The sequence below is a fragment of the Vombatus ursinus genome, unplaced genomic scaffold (genome assembly GCF_900497805.2).
Source record: "Vombatus ursinus unplaced genomic scaffold, bare-nosed wombat genome assembly UNPS02014792.1, whole genome shotgun sequence".
Classification (NCBI taxonomy): Eukaryota; Metazoa; Chordata; class Mammalia; order Diprotodontia; family Vombatidae; genus Vombatus; species Vombatus ursinus.
This window is the reverse complement of record NW_020954570.1, coordinates 9,574,999-9,592,635: the sequence shown is the minus strand read 5'-3', so window position 1 is coordinate 9,592,635 and position 17,637 is coordinate 9,574,999. Positions and strand designations below refer to the sequence as shown.

At 36.0% G+C, this 17,637-nt stretch overlaps 1 protein-coding gene across 1 annotated transcript in view; it reads left to right on the top strand.

Annotated features, from left to right (window-relative positions):
• TMEM232 (transmembrane protein 232) overlaps nt 1–17,637 on the top strand; it is a 205,809-nt gene that overhangs the window by 71,650 nt on the left and 116,522 nt on the right. The window contains exons 8-11 of the mRNA XM_027869187.1: nt 1,395–1,552; nt 3,029–3,152; nt 7,232–7,484; nt 13,838–14,016. Coding sequence (XP_027724988.1) covers nt 1,395–1,552; nt 3,029–3,152; nt 7,232–7,484; nt 13,838–14,016 — 714 coding nt within the window. The remainder of the gene's footprint in view (nt 1–1,394; nt 1,553–3,028; nt 3,153–7,231; nt 7,485–13,837; nt 14,017–17,637) is intronic.

Genomic DNA, 17,637 nt, shown 5'->3' with positions numbered 1-17,637 from the left:
AATGTCATTTTCAAGGAATCTTGTATAATTTTTATGAGAGGCACCTTATTGAAAGGAGAATTTTTAAGGCAGAGTTTTGTTCTCTAGATTGAATATTTTTGTTTTTCTTTTGTTAGTTAAATGATAAATACTATCCTTAATAGTAAAAAACGTTAAGGTGGTGATCCTTTTTCTTTTTTTCAGTTTTCTAACAAATTAACAATTCTAACAGTAAATCTTTTTTGCATTTGGATATTTTGATGTGACATTACTAGAAACTTTTTTGAATCTCTTAAATTAACATTTATGAACTAGACCTCTAGTTTTTAAAATTGTACATAGTTGTTAGCTATTATTTCTTTCATGCAATTATCCCTTAATACTGCTTAAGACTGTTAAAATGATACTTTTGAGAAATAGAAGCATAATATATGAGCTCATGGTAATTTTTGATGATCAGTTCTAAAAGTAATTTTTAGAAATGAATGCAATTCTCAGAACACTTAATTCTTCACAGAAGTTCAATGATTATTGTTAATATATTATTAAAGGCAGCTGGTGGCTCAGTAGATAGACTACTGAGCCTAGAGTCAGGAAGGCCTGAAATTAGTTTGGCCTCAGACACTTACTAGCTATGGGATCCTGTTTCCTCAACTGTAAAATGGAGATAATAAAAGCATGTATCCCACTGGGTTGTTGTAAAGATTAAATGAGATAATATTTGCACAAAGCACGTAGCACAGTGCCTGACACATAGTAGGTACTACATAAATGATTATTCCCTTCCCCCATTGTTAAATAGTAAGACCAGAAAATGCTAGTCAAACAATCAAGAAATATTTACTATTTACAGTGTTCCAGTCCCAGTCCCAGTGCTAAATGCTGAGATAAAAGTAAAAACAGCCCTTGCCCTCAAGGTGTTCACATTATAGTGAGGTAAACAGCATCTAAATAACCAGGCACATTCAAGATTTATACAGAACTCAAAGAAATAGTAGTAATGCATTTTTTCTTGACCAGATCAAAGGGTGCTTAGAATACACTATATGATAGAAACCAGAACATCAAAACAGTTTTTTTGTGTATAAAATAGAAATGTAAATCTGTCAGAGCAGCTGTAGGTGTTGTGTCCTACCAGTTCCCTTTCCTTCCTCAATTTGCATGCCATTAAGCACTGAGCACCACCGAGCCCCTCAAAGCACAGCTATTTGCTACATCCTGTGGGTCCTTTTGAGGACATGTGGTCTTGCATTTAACTGAGTGCATGTAGCAAGTTTATCTAAAATGTACTTAAGATAATGTTGATAGCGTATAAATAACTTAACTGTGAAAACTGAATAGAACTAGAAAATAAATGTTGATTTTAATTTAAAGAATTCTTAAACATGTTCTTTTCATGTCTCCTTAAATCACAGAGACACAAATCTAAGCCTTATTCAAAAAAACAGGAAGTGAGTCACCTTCTTTGGCATTGCATTGTTGTTTGGTCTTGTGTACAGAACCATAGGTCTCAGTTAAATGAAGTACTTGAACATCTCCTCGTACATAAAGAACAGCTTCAGAAAAAATTCTGGTAAGGGTTCTCTTTTAAACCTGATGGAACACATAGAGCAACTTTTGTGCTTAAATATTAAACAGCCTTTTTATTTAAATGTTAATCACACCTTATCTGGCAGTGAAAATAATTTATAATCACAGTGTGAAAACCAGAGGCCATTTATATACTTTTCTTTAGTTCATTTTCTCCATAAATTGTTTTTAGCTTTTTTTTTTGCAAAAACCGCACGACATACATTGCAGTCCGTCTTAACTTAAATTTGTTATTGATAAGATCTCAATTCCAACATTTTAAACCACCTTAATTTTCCATGTAGTAAACATGAGCCATGAAGTATCATATATCATTCTTCACAGAAATATGTTTTTTAAAAAGTTTTGTGAAGCATAACAAAAAAGAAATGAATCTTGAATGGTGAACATTATTTCCTTTCTGGAATGTGGTTTTGAAAACTCATATTAATTTGCATACTCAATAGGAAAAGAAAGCTTTAAATCAAACAGAAGACCACCTGAGGTCAACTGAGGAGAAAGGATGAAAATGAGGTAATTGGCAGAAAAATGGCCATAGGTAATCACTCATAGAGCAATCTTTGTGTATAAATGCCCCACCAAAAATGATTCTCTTCCTGAGAGAGAATCACACTTTCTAATTATTTGTTGTTGCTGTTGCCCCTATGAACAGCAGTTATATGTGTCCTTAAGGCAGGATGGAGTCTGACTTCTCTTAAAAGTTTTTTTCCCCCTATTGTCAGTTGATCTTAAGCTTCTCAGGGATATATCCCCACACTTCTGAGGCCAGACTTTGAAGTCTCTCAGAGCTACTAGATTCAAGTTGCAATTTGAGCAGAATAAGGTAACACCGCACACCCAACACCCCATTATCAAAACCATCTCTGGAAATCTGAAGGATTCCTGACTCTTTGTGACCTCATTTGGGAATTTCTCGGCAAAGATATTGGAGTGGTTTGTCATTTCCTTCCCCAGATTAGGAAACTAAGGCAAACAAAGCTAAGTGACTTGCCTAGGGTTACATAGTTAATAAGTGTCTGACGCCAAATTTGAATTCAGATCTTCCTAACTCCAGGCTCAACTCTCTATCCACTGTATCACCTAGCTGGCCCTGTCACTCTTCAGATGGTTTCTTTACTAGTAAAATAAAGAGGTTGGACTATACAATTGTTCAGGTATTTTTTAATTCTAAATTCTGTGATCATTCTTCTTTGTGGATACAATAATATGTGATCATTTTTTTCATCTTATAGAGCTTTTGTAAATTCATACACTCTACTTCATAAAATCTCTATTAAAATTTTATATTTTCAATTAGACCTTAAGTTGGTGTCAACAAAGGCAAACATGTATTGATTCTATATGCATCTGACAAATAGGAACTACTAGTCGCCTTTAGCTATCTAATTGTTTCTATTTTTTAATGGACTGACATTTTATTTTTCATAGAATTTAGTGGCTTTGCTCTTTAATTATTTAGGTTGGATTCAATCCTTGGTTTGTTTATCCTTGGAGATGCTGCAAAATTAAACACCTCCTGCTTGAAGGTTTTACTGAGTCTTGGGAAATATTTTATTTCGAGTTGTATGCCTCCTCAGAAGCAGGTAACAGCTAACTTAAATGTTAAAGGAAATTGTATGCGATAAAAGCAAAAACTAAATTGGACAGCAGGAGAGTTTTTTTTTGTTATTTATTTAAAATTAAATGCCTTCTTAATCTCAGCATTTTGAATTAGAGTAAGCAGATTGGTTTGTTTGTTTTTGTGGAAGACTAGACATTTAATACGTTTTTAGTTCCTCTCTAAACCCAGTGTGGCACTGCCTCCTCAGAGTTATAGGGAACTCTGAGTGATTAAGGGGGTTTTCTACTACTATAGTTCCTGTCAGTGTGCTCCCCCCATGAATATTAGTTGGTTTCAATTAGTCAGCCACATATAATTAGCTTTAAGAAGCAAATATTTGCTAGAGGGATACAGTTGGTGAATAGCGTTCCCCACCCCTACCCTTAGCCTGTGTCACACTTTCCCATAAGTACTGGGGCAAGTGTGCTGGAACTGAGAGAGTACAAAAGACAGAGGGGTAACTCACAGCTCACCCTGGGTGAGTCCTTTTGAAGGAACTCTCAATATTTTGCCCTAAGGCTAGGGTTAGTGAATTGCAGCCTCAGGGCCAAATATTATTCTTCTAGGACCCTGAGCTAAGAATGTTTTTTTAACATTTGAAAACAAAATTAACTTTATTTTAAAATGTAAAAGACTTTTTTGGGGGCCTTACAAAATAAATAGTATAATGGATGTGGGTTCTGCTCACTTCAGTCTACATGAATTCTTTTAGATCTTTCCAGGTTTTTTTAAAAAAACAAACAAAAACAAAAACCTCGTGGTCAAAAAACAAAAAAATGTACAAAAAGTTTTGCAACTCATCATCATTGCACACATTTATGGACAGCATTAAATCCAGCAGATCAAAAAGACAAACAGCTCTTTATGTGAGAGAATTCAGCAGTTACTGCATCCAAATAGGAGCCCTGAATGAGACAAGGCTAGCAAATGAAGGCTCGCTTACCAAAGTCAGAGCAAGATAAGCTGGCCACAGTGAAGGGGAACACTATGAAGCTGGCATAGGTTTTGCAATCAAAACCAAACTAGCCAACCAACTTGTTTGCCTACCAAAAGGAGTAAAAGACAGGTTCATGACAATGTGATTGCCACTTGCAGGAAAGCTCCATGCTTCCACCATGATGAACCCTCATGAAGTCAAAGAAAATTTTTATAAAGATCTGGTGACCTTCAACATCAATGCTATGGAAGAAGATAATCATTTAATTCTGGGTGACTTTAATGCAAGAGTAGGCATGGGAGGAATAGAGTTGGAAACAGCAGCAGTAATGATCACTTACTACTGAGGACTTGTACATCTCATGACCTTCTCATCACCAACACTGTCTTCCATTTACCTAAATGAAATAGAACTTCATGGATGGACCCTTGCAGCAAACATTGGCATTTAATAGACTATGTCATTGCAAGTTGAAGAGACAGACAAGATGTGCAAATGATGAAGGCAATGTGTGGTGCGGAATGCTGGACTGGTCATAGATTTGTCCTCTTCAAGCTGAACATTCACATTCAACAAAAGTAGCAAACCCCAGAGTAAGACAACAACCAGAATACTTAATATCAACAGATTAGAGTGCTTCTCCAAGTGGGAACAGTTCATTGCTAACTTGGAAGGAGGGCAAAGCCAACGTATGATTGGTAACAGTGGAGAAGAAAAGGAAAGGGCAGCTTTCAGAGATTTGGTGTACAGTACTGACAGAACACTTGCAAAAATCAAGGTTAGTTTGACAAAAATTATAAAGAAATTCAGAAGCTGCTAAACAAACAAAAAAAACAAACAAGAACTCAAGAGGGTTTACCAGCAGGATTGTTAATCTGTCTCTGAGAAGGCAATGTTTAGCTCCATCAAAAAGCAAATTGCAAGTGAAGCTCAGAGAGATGCACAATTCTTGGCTCAGTAAGAAGGCAGATGAAATTCAGTTTTACACTGATAGTAACAATCTAAAATGCTTTTATGATGCCTTGAAGGCTATTTATGGACCAAAGGCCTGTAGTGTTTCTTAGCTACTCAGTGCTGTTAGAGTCAACATTGATTAGTAATAAGGATGTGATCCTGAAGAGATGGGCTGAACACTTCCATAGTGTTCTCAATGGACCCTCATCAATCAGTACTGAAGTCATTCTCTGTATACCTCAGGTTGAAGTCATCTCTCTCTAGTGACACTTCCAACTGAAGAAGAGGTTTTAAATGCCTTTTGGATTCTCTCCTATGGCAAAGGACCTGATACTGATTCTATTCCAGCTGAGATTTACAAGGCAGGGGGTCCGCTGCTCATACAAAAGCTGACTGAAATTTTCTGGGTGATATGGCAAGAGGAGGTTATCCTCCAGGAGTTAAAAGATGCCTCCACTGTCTATTTCTATAAAGGTAAAGGAAATTGGACAGGACAATCACAGTGGGGCAGGGTGTATCTGTCTCTTAGTCATTGCTGGCAAGATTCTTTCCAGAGTCCTCCTTAATAGGCTGATCTTTCACCTGGAAGATGGTCATCTACCTGAGAGCCAGTGTGGTTTCAGAAAAGGCCGAGAAATGGTAGGCATGGTGTTTGCTGCCCATCAACTCCAAGAGAGTTGCCAGGAGCAGAACAGAGGTCTGTACACAATATTCATCAATCTGACCAAGGCCTTTGATACTGTCAGTTGTGAGGGCTTGTGGAAAATCATGGCAAAATGTGGCTGCCTAGAGAAGTTCATCAATATTGTACATCAGTTTCATGATGGCATGCTTGCACAAGTTCTAAATAATGGATGATGCTTTCATGCTTTCCCAGTCACCAATGAAGTGAATCAGAACTGTGTGCTTGCTCCCATGCTTTTTAGCATGATGTTTTCAGCAATATTGTCAGATACCTTCAGGGAGGACAAAAATGACATCAAGGTCAAATTATTCAACTTGAAAAGGCTACAAGTCAAGACTAAAGTGGAGGGAGAGTTGGTGCATGATCTTTTGTTCACAGATGACTGTGCACTCAGTGCAGCCTCTGAGGTCAAGATGCAATAAAGTATGGATCAGTTCTCTGCTGCTTGTGCTAATTTTGGCTTAACAATTAACTCCAAGAGAACACCAGCCAGCACCATACCAACCACATATAGAATCATTGGCTACAGCAAATGGGGAAATTTTGAATGCTGTGGATAAATTCATTTACCTTGACAGTATACTTCCCAGGGCTCTACACATAGTTGTTGAAGTTGACGCATGCACTGGCAGAGCTAACTCAGTGTTTGGGAGGCTCTGAAGGAAAGTGTGGGAGAGAAGAGGCTGCCTACCAAACTGAAGGTCTACACAGCCATTGTCTTTAACTCATAGTTGTATACCTTTAAAACCTGTTACCAGAGCCATGCCAGGAAACTGAATTACTTCTATTAGAATTGTCTTAGGAAGATTCTGAAGATCACCTGGTAAGATAAAGTTCCTGAAACCGAAGTCCTTTTTTGAGCTAAACTGCCAGGCATTCAAATTCTGTTGGCAGAGAGCTCAACTTCTATTGGCTGGCTTCATTGTTTGAATACCAAATATACCCTTGCCTAAAAGACTGTTTTACAGAGAGCTCACACAAGGCAAGCATTCACATGAAGACCAGAAGAAATGATACAAGGATACTCTCCAGGTCTCTCTACAAAACTTTGAAATTGATTGTGTGACATTAGAGACACTGGCAAAGGACTGCCCATTAAGGCATGCCCACATCAAAGAAGGTGCTGTGCTCTATGAGTGAAGCAGAATTGCAGTAATTCAAAAGAAACATGAGATGTGTAAATTTAGAGATATTTCCACCTTGAATATTCACGTGGACTATTTGTAGCAGAGCCTTATGAGCTCATATTGGCCTGATCAGTCACAGCTGGACATACTGTACCTTGACTCCAACATAATAATGTCATTTTGGTTCTCTTCAAGAAGGTTCAAAAACCAACCAACCAAATGTACCAAGTACATTGTAGTTAATTTGTAATGTAAAATGCTAGGATGGTTTTTAATACATACATATGCGGAATTATTTTGCTAAAATCTCAATCCTAATAAACCACAAATAAGATATCAAAGAATTTTTTGCATATTAGGAAGAAAACAAGGATAATGACTCTTCATGGGAGTGGATTATAGCCTACATGTATACAACTATTCTTGGAGACATTTGTCTGCATGCAACTACATCCAGTTTACGGAAAATTGCTTTCATGGGCTTCAGTGACTGTGACAAACTCTCAGAATGTCTAGAACTAAGGACTACAAAATCAACAGAACGTGTGGAATTAAAGACAGCAAGTTTTTTAGACCTTTTAAAGTATTTCTCTTCACAAATATCAGATAACTGTAAGTACAAGCATCTGTATCTTATCAATTAGCTTAAAAAGCTACAAATTTATATGTATTTATCTGTATGTGTACATTGACATATCCAATTTAGCTTTTTGAAAACAGTTGTGATAGAGAAAATTTTATCAGTATCATATGTTATTGTTCTAAAGATAATTTGGTAGAATTTTTCAAAATATTTAAAAATAAACTTTCCATCAATGACAATTTTAAAGTCCTTGGTAGTGAAAATGACTCAGCAATAACATCAATCAGGATTTTTCATGATGTTTTGTATGACTGCAGATGTATAACCTATATCAAATTGTCTTCCCAATGAAAAGGAAGGGTAAGAAGTGGAGAGGCAAAATTTGGAACTCAATTTAAAAAAAAAATTTTTAAATGAATGTAAAAAACTGTTTTCACATCTAATTGGAAAAAAAACCAAAGTGTTTCAAATATTTCATGAATATAATCCTAATTCCTGAAACCAGGGTAGACTCTAGGCAAAATGTGAAATAAAGGATGTTAATCACCTTTAAACTCCTTTTGTTGGGTGGAGCCTAGATAGCAGAGTAAAGGTAGCAACACAACCAAACTCACCTTCAAATTCCCTTCCAAACAATTTTAATATAATACATCAAATTGAATTCTATAGTGGCACTGTCATCAAAAGGTCAGGGTGAGACCTAGAAAGTGGATCAAGGAGAGATGATTTAAGAATTAATAGTCTGAGGGCAGCTAGGTGGCACAGTGGATAGAGCACCGGCCCTGGAGTCAGGAGGACCCGAGTTCAAATGTAGCCTCAGACACATAACAGTTACTAGCTGTGTGACTCTGGGCAAGTCACTTAACCCCAATTGTCTCTCTAAAACAAACAAACAAACAAAAACCACAAGAATTAATAGACTGCTTGAAAGCCATAGTCAATAAAATAGTCTTGGCATCATATTTCAAGAAATTATAAAGAAAAACTACCCAAATATATTAGAACCAGAGGGCAGAATAGAAATCAAAAGACACCAAGTGATCAAGTTATCCAAGGGAAAAAAAAATGTGAACATATGGAGGGGCAGCTAGCTAAGTGGTACAAGTGGTTAAAACACCAGCCCTGACATCTGGAGGACCTGAGTTAAGATCTAGCCTCAGGCACTTACTAACTATGTGACCCTGGGCAAGTCACTTAACTCTCATTGCCTTGAAAGGAAGAAAGAAATAAAGAAAGTAGATGTGAACTGGATTATAATCCAGTAGGTAGATTTATAACTAATTTAACAACCAGAGTACTCAAAGAGTTTTAATTTTGTAGAACATTCTCTAATGATATAACAACATAGGATCCTATTTTGTTTAACATTTTTAATTAAAGACTGATGAATTTATTAAGAGCATGCTTGTCAGCTCTCCAGATGACACAAGCTTGGAAGAGATGCCTTGAAAGTTATGTGACAGACTCAAGAGATCCAAAGATCTTTTCTCAATAGGCTGAAATAATTGACCAAATTTCAGTAAGTTTAAATGTACTTCAATTAATTTGTCAATATTTAATTTAAGCTGTAAAATAAAAAAATTTTTATGAGAAAGTTTAAATTTAACTGGAATAAAAGTTGTCCTTTTTCGTGGCTCTGAGTATGTTTCCACTGTTTATTACTTATTTGGTACTGATCAGAAGAGTGCTGAATGAATCTCTTTCTGTAATTTCATCTATTAGAGGTAGTAAGGGAGCCCAGGCACTGGGTCTGAAATCAAGAGATCAAATATGGCCCCAGATATTTACTAGCTGACCTTCGCAAATCATTTAATCTCTGTCTGCTCTAGTTTCCTCAACTATAAAATGGGGATAATGGCACCTGCCTTTCAAGGTTATTGTGAGAATCAAATGAGATTATGTTTTTAAAGTGCTTAGCCCAGTCCATAGCACATAGTAGGTACTTAATAAATGCTTTTGTCCTTTTAGGGAATTTTACATAATTATACCACGTGCATGGAAAACAACTTTTGGAAGAAAGAGGTTCATAGTGTAGACTAAAAAAAGATTTTAGGATTTTTTTCTCCCTTCTCACTTGCTGACTTTTTCTCTTCTGATGATGGTTTCTCTAAATGCTGTATCTGTAAGATTCTCAGCCACCTCCCACATTGGACAATTATCTGTTCACCAGTCTAGATCTCTGCCCTAAGAGATTCCTGGAGGGAATAAATGAGATGTCTTCATATGTGCTCATTGTTAATTATTACAACATGAAAAAAATAATAACATCTCATTCCTAAGCTGTCATTAGTGAAATTTTGCTATTTGATGAAAAATCTGTTGAGATTATAATTTGATGTTATTTTGAGTTTTGATTTCAGGTATGATTGCCTCAATTGTTAGTAAACCAATAAATAGTTAACTATTTGAGGGAATACTATATGCTGCCCAAAGGGAGTGTAGTCTAAAAACTACTACATGGGGATGTTTCTATCTGGGAGAGTTGAGAGACAGCATTGCACAGGCAAAGTTAGGATTCTCTTGACTCAATTTTCCCATTGTGCTATTTTCTGAACAAGAAAATTTCTCTACCTGGTTAATTCTGAGCCTGGTTATGGTACCCTGTGAATAATGTGGAACTTTGTTGTGTTATTGGCTTTTAGCTATGGTTCTTACCTGGAATCAAACAGAGCTAAGGGAGATTCCCCCTTTTATGGTTTATGTCAGATCAGTTCATGCCCTTGAAGAGACAGCTTTGTTATTGTCATAACCATGTCACTCTTTTTCTTTTCATAGAAAATTTGTAAAGTCAGGGCAGTTGAACAATGGAAGTTTTGTTGTTGCAATACTAAATCTATCAATAGATTAGTACTAAAACATCTGAGTTGCTGTCATGGGATGCAGAATGAAAGGCCTTACTATTATTTATTTATTTTTTTGGCAAGGCAGTTGGGGTTAAGTGACTTGTCCAGCTAGTAAGTGTCAAGTGTCTAGTCTGAGACCAGATTTGAACTCAGGTGCTCCTGATTCCAGGGCTGATGCTCTATCCACTGCACCACCTAGCTACCCCGATCTTACTCTTTTTAATCTGAAATTGTGGTCAACTCCATATCCTAAGCAACTAAGGAAATGAGTTCTTAGGTTTGCCATCCCCTTGCTGCTAGTTTTATATTCATGTATAAGATTAGGTCCTTGAAGCATCTCATTCTTTCAGGATGATATGAGAAATACAGATATCTATAGACATAAATATCTGTGTGAGTTTGTGTGTCTATATGTCTGTTGTGTGTCTATGTGTGTTCTCAAAAGAGAGGGATAGGGATAAGCTATAAAAAAAGTTTCTCAATTTAATGGAGTATTAAACTTTGAGAAAGTAACAAAATTAGACTGTTAGATATAAATGATTAATTTCCAAATGTTTCTAATAGGAATTGCAAGTTTTGATTATGTTTTAATGAGTTCTCAAGATTGAATTAAAGATTTTACATATAAAATTGCATTAATAATTGTAAAGAAAATTTTGAATCATCTTTTTTTTCTATTCCAAAATCTCTTTCTGATAACATTAAGGAACAAAAGAACTCATTTTTCAAGTCATGCCCTCATGAATCCTTTCTAATATTCCTCCTTAAGCCTGTTGATGGCATATCCATAAGAGATACAGAGATTGGGTAAAAATAAAAAGAGCAAATGCTATGTAAAAACTGAAATTCTCTGAAGTTTTCGGGGAATTATGGGTTCCTACTTTGGGGGTCTTTTTATAGATCTGTCGTTAATAGGATTAGATCCATAAGGTATGAATGGTTTTTCACCACATGAACTAATTGCTGGAAAGCCAATCTGACTAGATTTTGTCATGTTTTACAAAATTATACTAAATCTTATCACTCACAGGCTTAATAGCATAACCTAGGGGATTTCTACAAGTGACTTGGAACCTAGAGATGGAAGTACCTCCTCAGACCTGCCCTGATCTGTGCATAGATGATTGAGAAACACACAGGAGATGCTTGCCAGAATTCTGAAGATCATGAATGCTGCCAAAACACTTGACATCCCTATAAGCTATAACTATGCTGGATTTCTTTACTCATCCTATTGTAATTTTGCTTGTTTTATTAGTTCTCTGTTGTTACTTTTTCTGAAAGTTGCTTATCATTTCTCCTTGGGCTGACATTGACTTGTGAGCCTTGTACAGCAAGTTTGTCAGGCATGGTTTGCCCACGGTGTTCATGCAGACCACTGTCGCGTGGTCTCCAGCTGCCTTTCTTGTCAATAGTGTAAATCCTTGCAGAAGAAAACTATGAAAAAGAGGGGAGGACATGAGGGCCCTACCATCTGAACACCTACAGATTGACTTTATTGAACTGCCATAGTCTTTGAGCTATGGATATATTTTGGTGTGCAGAGATCAATTGAGCCATTGGGTAGAAACTTTTCCTGCTGATAAGTCACACTGCCACCAAGAATGCTGAAGAGATGACCTGGATCCCTTACTCCCATGTGAAGCCTGCCATGATTGATCTCAGTCCAGCAGAAACAACCCCTGATTAGCCTCTGGACCCAGTTAATCTGATAAAAGACCACAACACTGATCAGTAATCTTTGGCTACTTGTTTGTTTGATGCATTTGTTGTTTGCACTTGCACCCTTGGGGTTGGGAGACAAGGGGATCCCAAACTTATATGCATCTGATTCAACAGGCCAGCCATGCATTTAACTAGGCCATCCACTATGGATATGTTCACATGCCCGTTTGTCCTTGGGACAAGGGATGCCCCTGATGGGCCTGGAAGAAGACAACCAGGACTTACATGATTATTATTTTGCAATCAATAAGGCAAAATTGGATACAACACCAAGTTGTGCTGCTGTGGGCTGGAAGAATGAGTCCTCCCACTCATTCACTTTTCTTTGGCAAAAGATCACTAACCTTTTGCAATTATCACCCCTCTTGAGTTTGCAACATATTGTCAAGTTGCCAGTTCTTTGTTAGGAACAAAACAGGACACAAGGTCAGGAAAATGGGGTGGCAAATGGGAGGTAATTATACCCTATCCCTGAAATGAAATGAGACCATTCAGAATGGAAAGGGCCTTCTGAGAATTTTTCTTAACCTGGGAGGCCTGGCGCATGTGAATGGATTTTTAGGATAGCCGCACAGGGATTGTATTTTCTATGTAACAGAAAAGCTTATTACTGCCTTCCCTCAAATTGGATGGGGCAGGTGTGAGTTAAAGGAGTTGCTTTTTGGCCTCCTACCCACACCTACCCTTCCTTCTAGCACACACTTGCAAGACAGATATGCAGCCAGTTAAGTGTCTGCTACACTTTCCCCTTAACTGGGAGAGCCTGAGCACATTTTCCCCCCATTATATCACCTCTGTATGAGACTGGACACAATATAGTGCTAGTAAATGAAGTGAACAAAAATTTACAAGTATTTATTAACGAAACCATAGGTTCAGTGGAAGATGTAAATACTGAGGTCCACACAGTTGAGACTGTGGCCATACAAAATATGCTAGCTCTAGATTTTCCCCTGGCAGAGAGAGATGGGTTATGTACTTTTGCAGGTCAAGAGTGACGCACCTGGGTTCTTGACAACCTCGATAACATTCATGTCCTTAGGATACTGTAATGAGGGAGGAGCTGAGGCAGCAATAATTCATAATAACACAGTCAAAATACATTTGCCCTTCTATGGAAACTGCTCCTCTCTATGAAAAGCAGCAATCACAGGCCACTTACTGCCTTGTTATGCAAACTCATCAGTCTTATTTCCTGAGTTTGCCTTATTGACCAAGGCTAGTCCAAACCAAGATTTTCTCTTAACAATTTCTTTTTGCAATTGTAAAATCCTTATTCTTTATTTCATTTTTAAAAAATTTTCCTTAAAACATCATTGTATTTATAATCAATTTTATTGTATCTTGAAAAAAGTGTGCCTTTATTTTTGTTGCTACTGTTGATGTTGTTAATAAACATTTTTCCAGGTATCTGCTTGTCTTAATATTTTTCTTTCCCATTGTGTTAGAGATCTTATTTGATTTGCTTATTACTTTCAATAATTTTAAATTTATTTTGAGAATTTTTAGCAGTTTTGATTCTTTTTGAAGCATTTCCATCATTTTGAGGGGAAGCTTAAAGGTTCTCAAGCAGCCTTTCTCTCTTGTTTCAAATATTTATTTCTATGTACAACAAAAAGAGAATTGTATCTATTTTTAAACATTATTTATAATATTATGTTAAAAAAAAACTTTAAAAACTACAGATAATTATTATAGATTTGCAAACTCCATAGCAATTTCACAGTAAAGTTAGTTTTATTTTCCTCACTTATATAATCTTTTAAATAATTAGGATGACACTTACATAAGAAATTTCTGGATTTTTTTAATAGGTTGTCAAATGAACTGGACTGTTTACTATGGCTTAGTATACAATCTAGTGAAAATGACCAGAGAACTCTATGAAGATGAGAGGCAAGATGGACTAAGAAATTTATTGTGGAAAACCTTACAGAGAATAAAAGATGATGAGAAAGATAAGCGGATCTTGAGCGCTATAGATATAGCTGAGGTAGGTCTAAAGTCCAATAGATTAATTGATTACTATGATCATTATTCTTAACACCTATTTGTAAGGAATTTGCGATTTTTCACATCTGAAGATATGACTTAATATACAATTAATGTAGTTGTAGAATTAAACATTGAAATAATATTATTTTACAATAAGGAAGAATTGTTAGCTTTTTGGTGAAAATCACATTAATAATAGATCATATTTATATACTGCTTTACAACTGACCAGATTCATTCCTCATTGCAAACAATATTATCTCCATTTCATAGGTAATAAAATGGGCTCGTATAGCTTTTGTAATTTGTCTAAGGCCATAATGGTAATAAGTGGTGGAACAAAAAGTAGTTTTATTATTTTATTTTTCCCAATTACATGTAAAAACAATTTTTAACATTCACTTTGTAAAATTTCGAGCTCCAAATTCTCTCCCTCTCATTCCCCCCTTCATTAAGGTGGCAAACAATTTGATATAGGTTATACAATTATCCTTTCCACATCATGACTTTCCTCATCACAGTTTCAATGTATCATCTGTTGGCAAAAGAAATTAAATGGAAATTTTGGGGGAGTTTTGCCCAAGCCACAAATGATATGCAGAAGCTGGCAGATAATACAGAAAAAGTTTAGAAACTCAGAAGTGCATAAAATATATGTATAGTATTAATATCAACCCAAATTTTACAATAAGTTACTGTAAATACCTCATAAAAGAAAAAGAAAAAATTCAGACTTCCTTTCTGGCATGAAGGGAGGGCCAAAAATTTTTACACAGATTTTCCAGATTGCAGGGGTGCTGTGTACGTGTGCAGTCATGCAAAATATATTTTTATGTTAATCATGTTGTTAAAGAAAACACAGACCCAAAAAACAAGCAAACAAGAACAAAACAAACAAAACAAGAAAAGTAAAGAACAAGTATGCTTTGCTCTGCGTTCATACTCTGTCAGCTCTTTCTCTGAAGATGGACTGCACATTTTATCGTAAGTCCTTCAGAATTGTCTTGAATCGTTGTGTTGCTGAGAATGGTTAAGTCATTTATAGTTGATCATCATACAATATTGTTGTAACTGTGTGCAATGTTCTCTTGGTTCTGCTCATTTCACTTTGTATCAGTTCATGTAAGTCCAGGTTTTTCTGAGAGCATCCTGCTCATCATTTTTTGTAGTGCAATAATATTCCTTCACAATCATATACAACAACTTGTTCAGCCATTTCCTAATTGATAGACATCCCCTCAATTTTCAATTCTTTACCAACACTGAAAGAGCTGCTACAAATATTTTTGTACATAATAGGTTCTTTTCCTTTTTGTTTTTTACAGTGAGATATTTCTAGTAAAACAAGTGCATGATTCTCCTGTTGTTTATAATAGAACTCCTACAGGTACAAATGTGACTTTATTTGCATGCATCAAAAAGAAGTAAAAGTAGAAACTCAGCCTTGTTGATTTTTGCTAAATGAAAATTTTGTTGAAGGTGGGAAGAAATTCAGTGTTTATGAACTGTGAAAAGAAAGCATTTGTTTTCAAGAAAGATCAGAATTTTGGGGAGAAGTTTTTAAAAAGAACAACAGAAAAACTATATGTATAAGATTACCTGAGGAAGTAAAACATGAGATGTGAACTACCAATCTAACAGATAAGTTTTCATTATTCAAATTACTGACTAATGTAAAATATAAATACCCCTGAAAAGAAATAGGCTGACTTCAAAATACTCTGGGACTTGTAGTTCTTTGCAGTTTAGAAAGAGAGGAAAGTAAAGTGAGATAAACCTGGTCATGGGAAGTGGGAGTAGGGTGGATTTTTTAAATTTAAGACTTGCCTGGAATTTTGGAAATTCTTGAGGAAAATGAGGAGAAAAGAGAGGGAGAGGTGGCTATTGTCTCATGGCAGCCACAGGAGAATAGAACAACAACTGCTCCTGTTGGTGCCCACCACATCTGCAGTTCCTTTAAGATCATAAGAGATGACATCCATCTGAGCAGACATGATAAGGAGTACATGTGACTATGTTTTATTGAGGGCTCTTGAGCAGGAGCTATGACAGAAACAATGGTTGGGCCGTGACTTACCCTAGCCTTACTTCCATTTGTGTTTTTCTTAAATTAATATTCTTAAAGAATATATTAAAGAATATATTTGCCAGATTCTATATTGTTTTTGACCTGTGGTCAAATCTGTCCCTATGTTGCTGGCATGAGGGCACAATAGAAAATATGCAGGAGAGGGACCTTTGCTGGTACAGGTTTAGGAACTCAACTCCCAGACCATGGTTAAATAATTTTGCTCTCACAGACCATTTAATAACCACCTTTCTATTCCAAGTGTAGAATAACTATAATTTGAGCATCAACCTACGTAATAGACATGACTCTGTGTTAAACAAGCATTGCTTGACCATTTATGTAAAGGTTCTTGACAACATTCAAAAACTATTGGCAATATTGTCCACTCAGAACAAATATAATATCTCTTGAGTAACTAGATCAACAATTACTTTTCTTCATGTGACTTTTTTTTAATGCAAAGAATATTAAAAGAAAAATAAGGTGTTGTTATTTTTTAAACTTTATAGTTGTATAAAATTTAGACAAAAGATTCCATCTTAAGGCTGGCTTTTTCTTCAGGAACTAAGAATAGGTAGGAGACTCAGTGTGCATGTATTTCAAATATATTGCTAGGGGGGCAGCTAGGTTTGGAGTGATTATGATTGAACTTATGGCTTTTTTCCCCCTAAAATAAACTCCCTAAAGCCATAGAGGAACAAACCACATGGAACTTAGGATCCATATTTCCCCTATGCTCTAGGAAATTCTATAATGAACTCATTATAGCAATAGGATGTCACTGTAGAAACTTTGACGTGGCAAAATTTCTGTCCTGGCAGCTTCTCCAAGGGAACTTCTCATCTCATATTGTGAATACTAGCACGTGATAATTCGATTCAATAACCATTTATTAGGTGCCTATTATGTACTGGGCACTGTGCTAGGGATATAAACAAACAAACAAAAAAGAAAGGCAGGCCTTGTCTTCATTGAACTCATAACTTAATGAGGGAATCTAGAACACAAAAAGAAGTTGTGAAGGGGGAGAGGCCAGTAATCGGTACCCTGATGGGGATGCAGGGTCATACTGTTCTATGAAATTGAAACCAAACAGAGCTGCTGATGAAAAATGCAATTACCTTGGAAGTTCTGAGCCTTCTATAAAGGAAGACTTTGGGAGGAATTTAATACTCTACCCTCCAACCCTCCAGTCAGAGGGGAGTGGCAAATGAGAGAATTGAGAAGGTGTAGAGTATCAAAAACTGATAAAATTTGCATGGGGATGAGATTTCAAGTGATCAGTTTATCTTAGGGGAGGCATAATGTTCCATATAGTCCAAACCAAGCAGAGCTACTGATGGAAGGTAGAGATAAATTGATAAACATTTTCAAAGATCACCATTACAATAATTATAGATTATGTACCAGTTTCTGTGGCAGAGAATAAGGGAAAGAGAAATTTTATGAAGAACTTGATAAAACTCTTGAAATTAAATAAAGATATACTTTAATACATGGTGCCTTAAGTGCAAAAGTATGTATAACGAAAGATGGCAAAAATTGCAC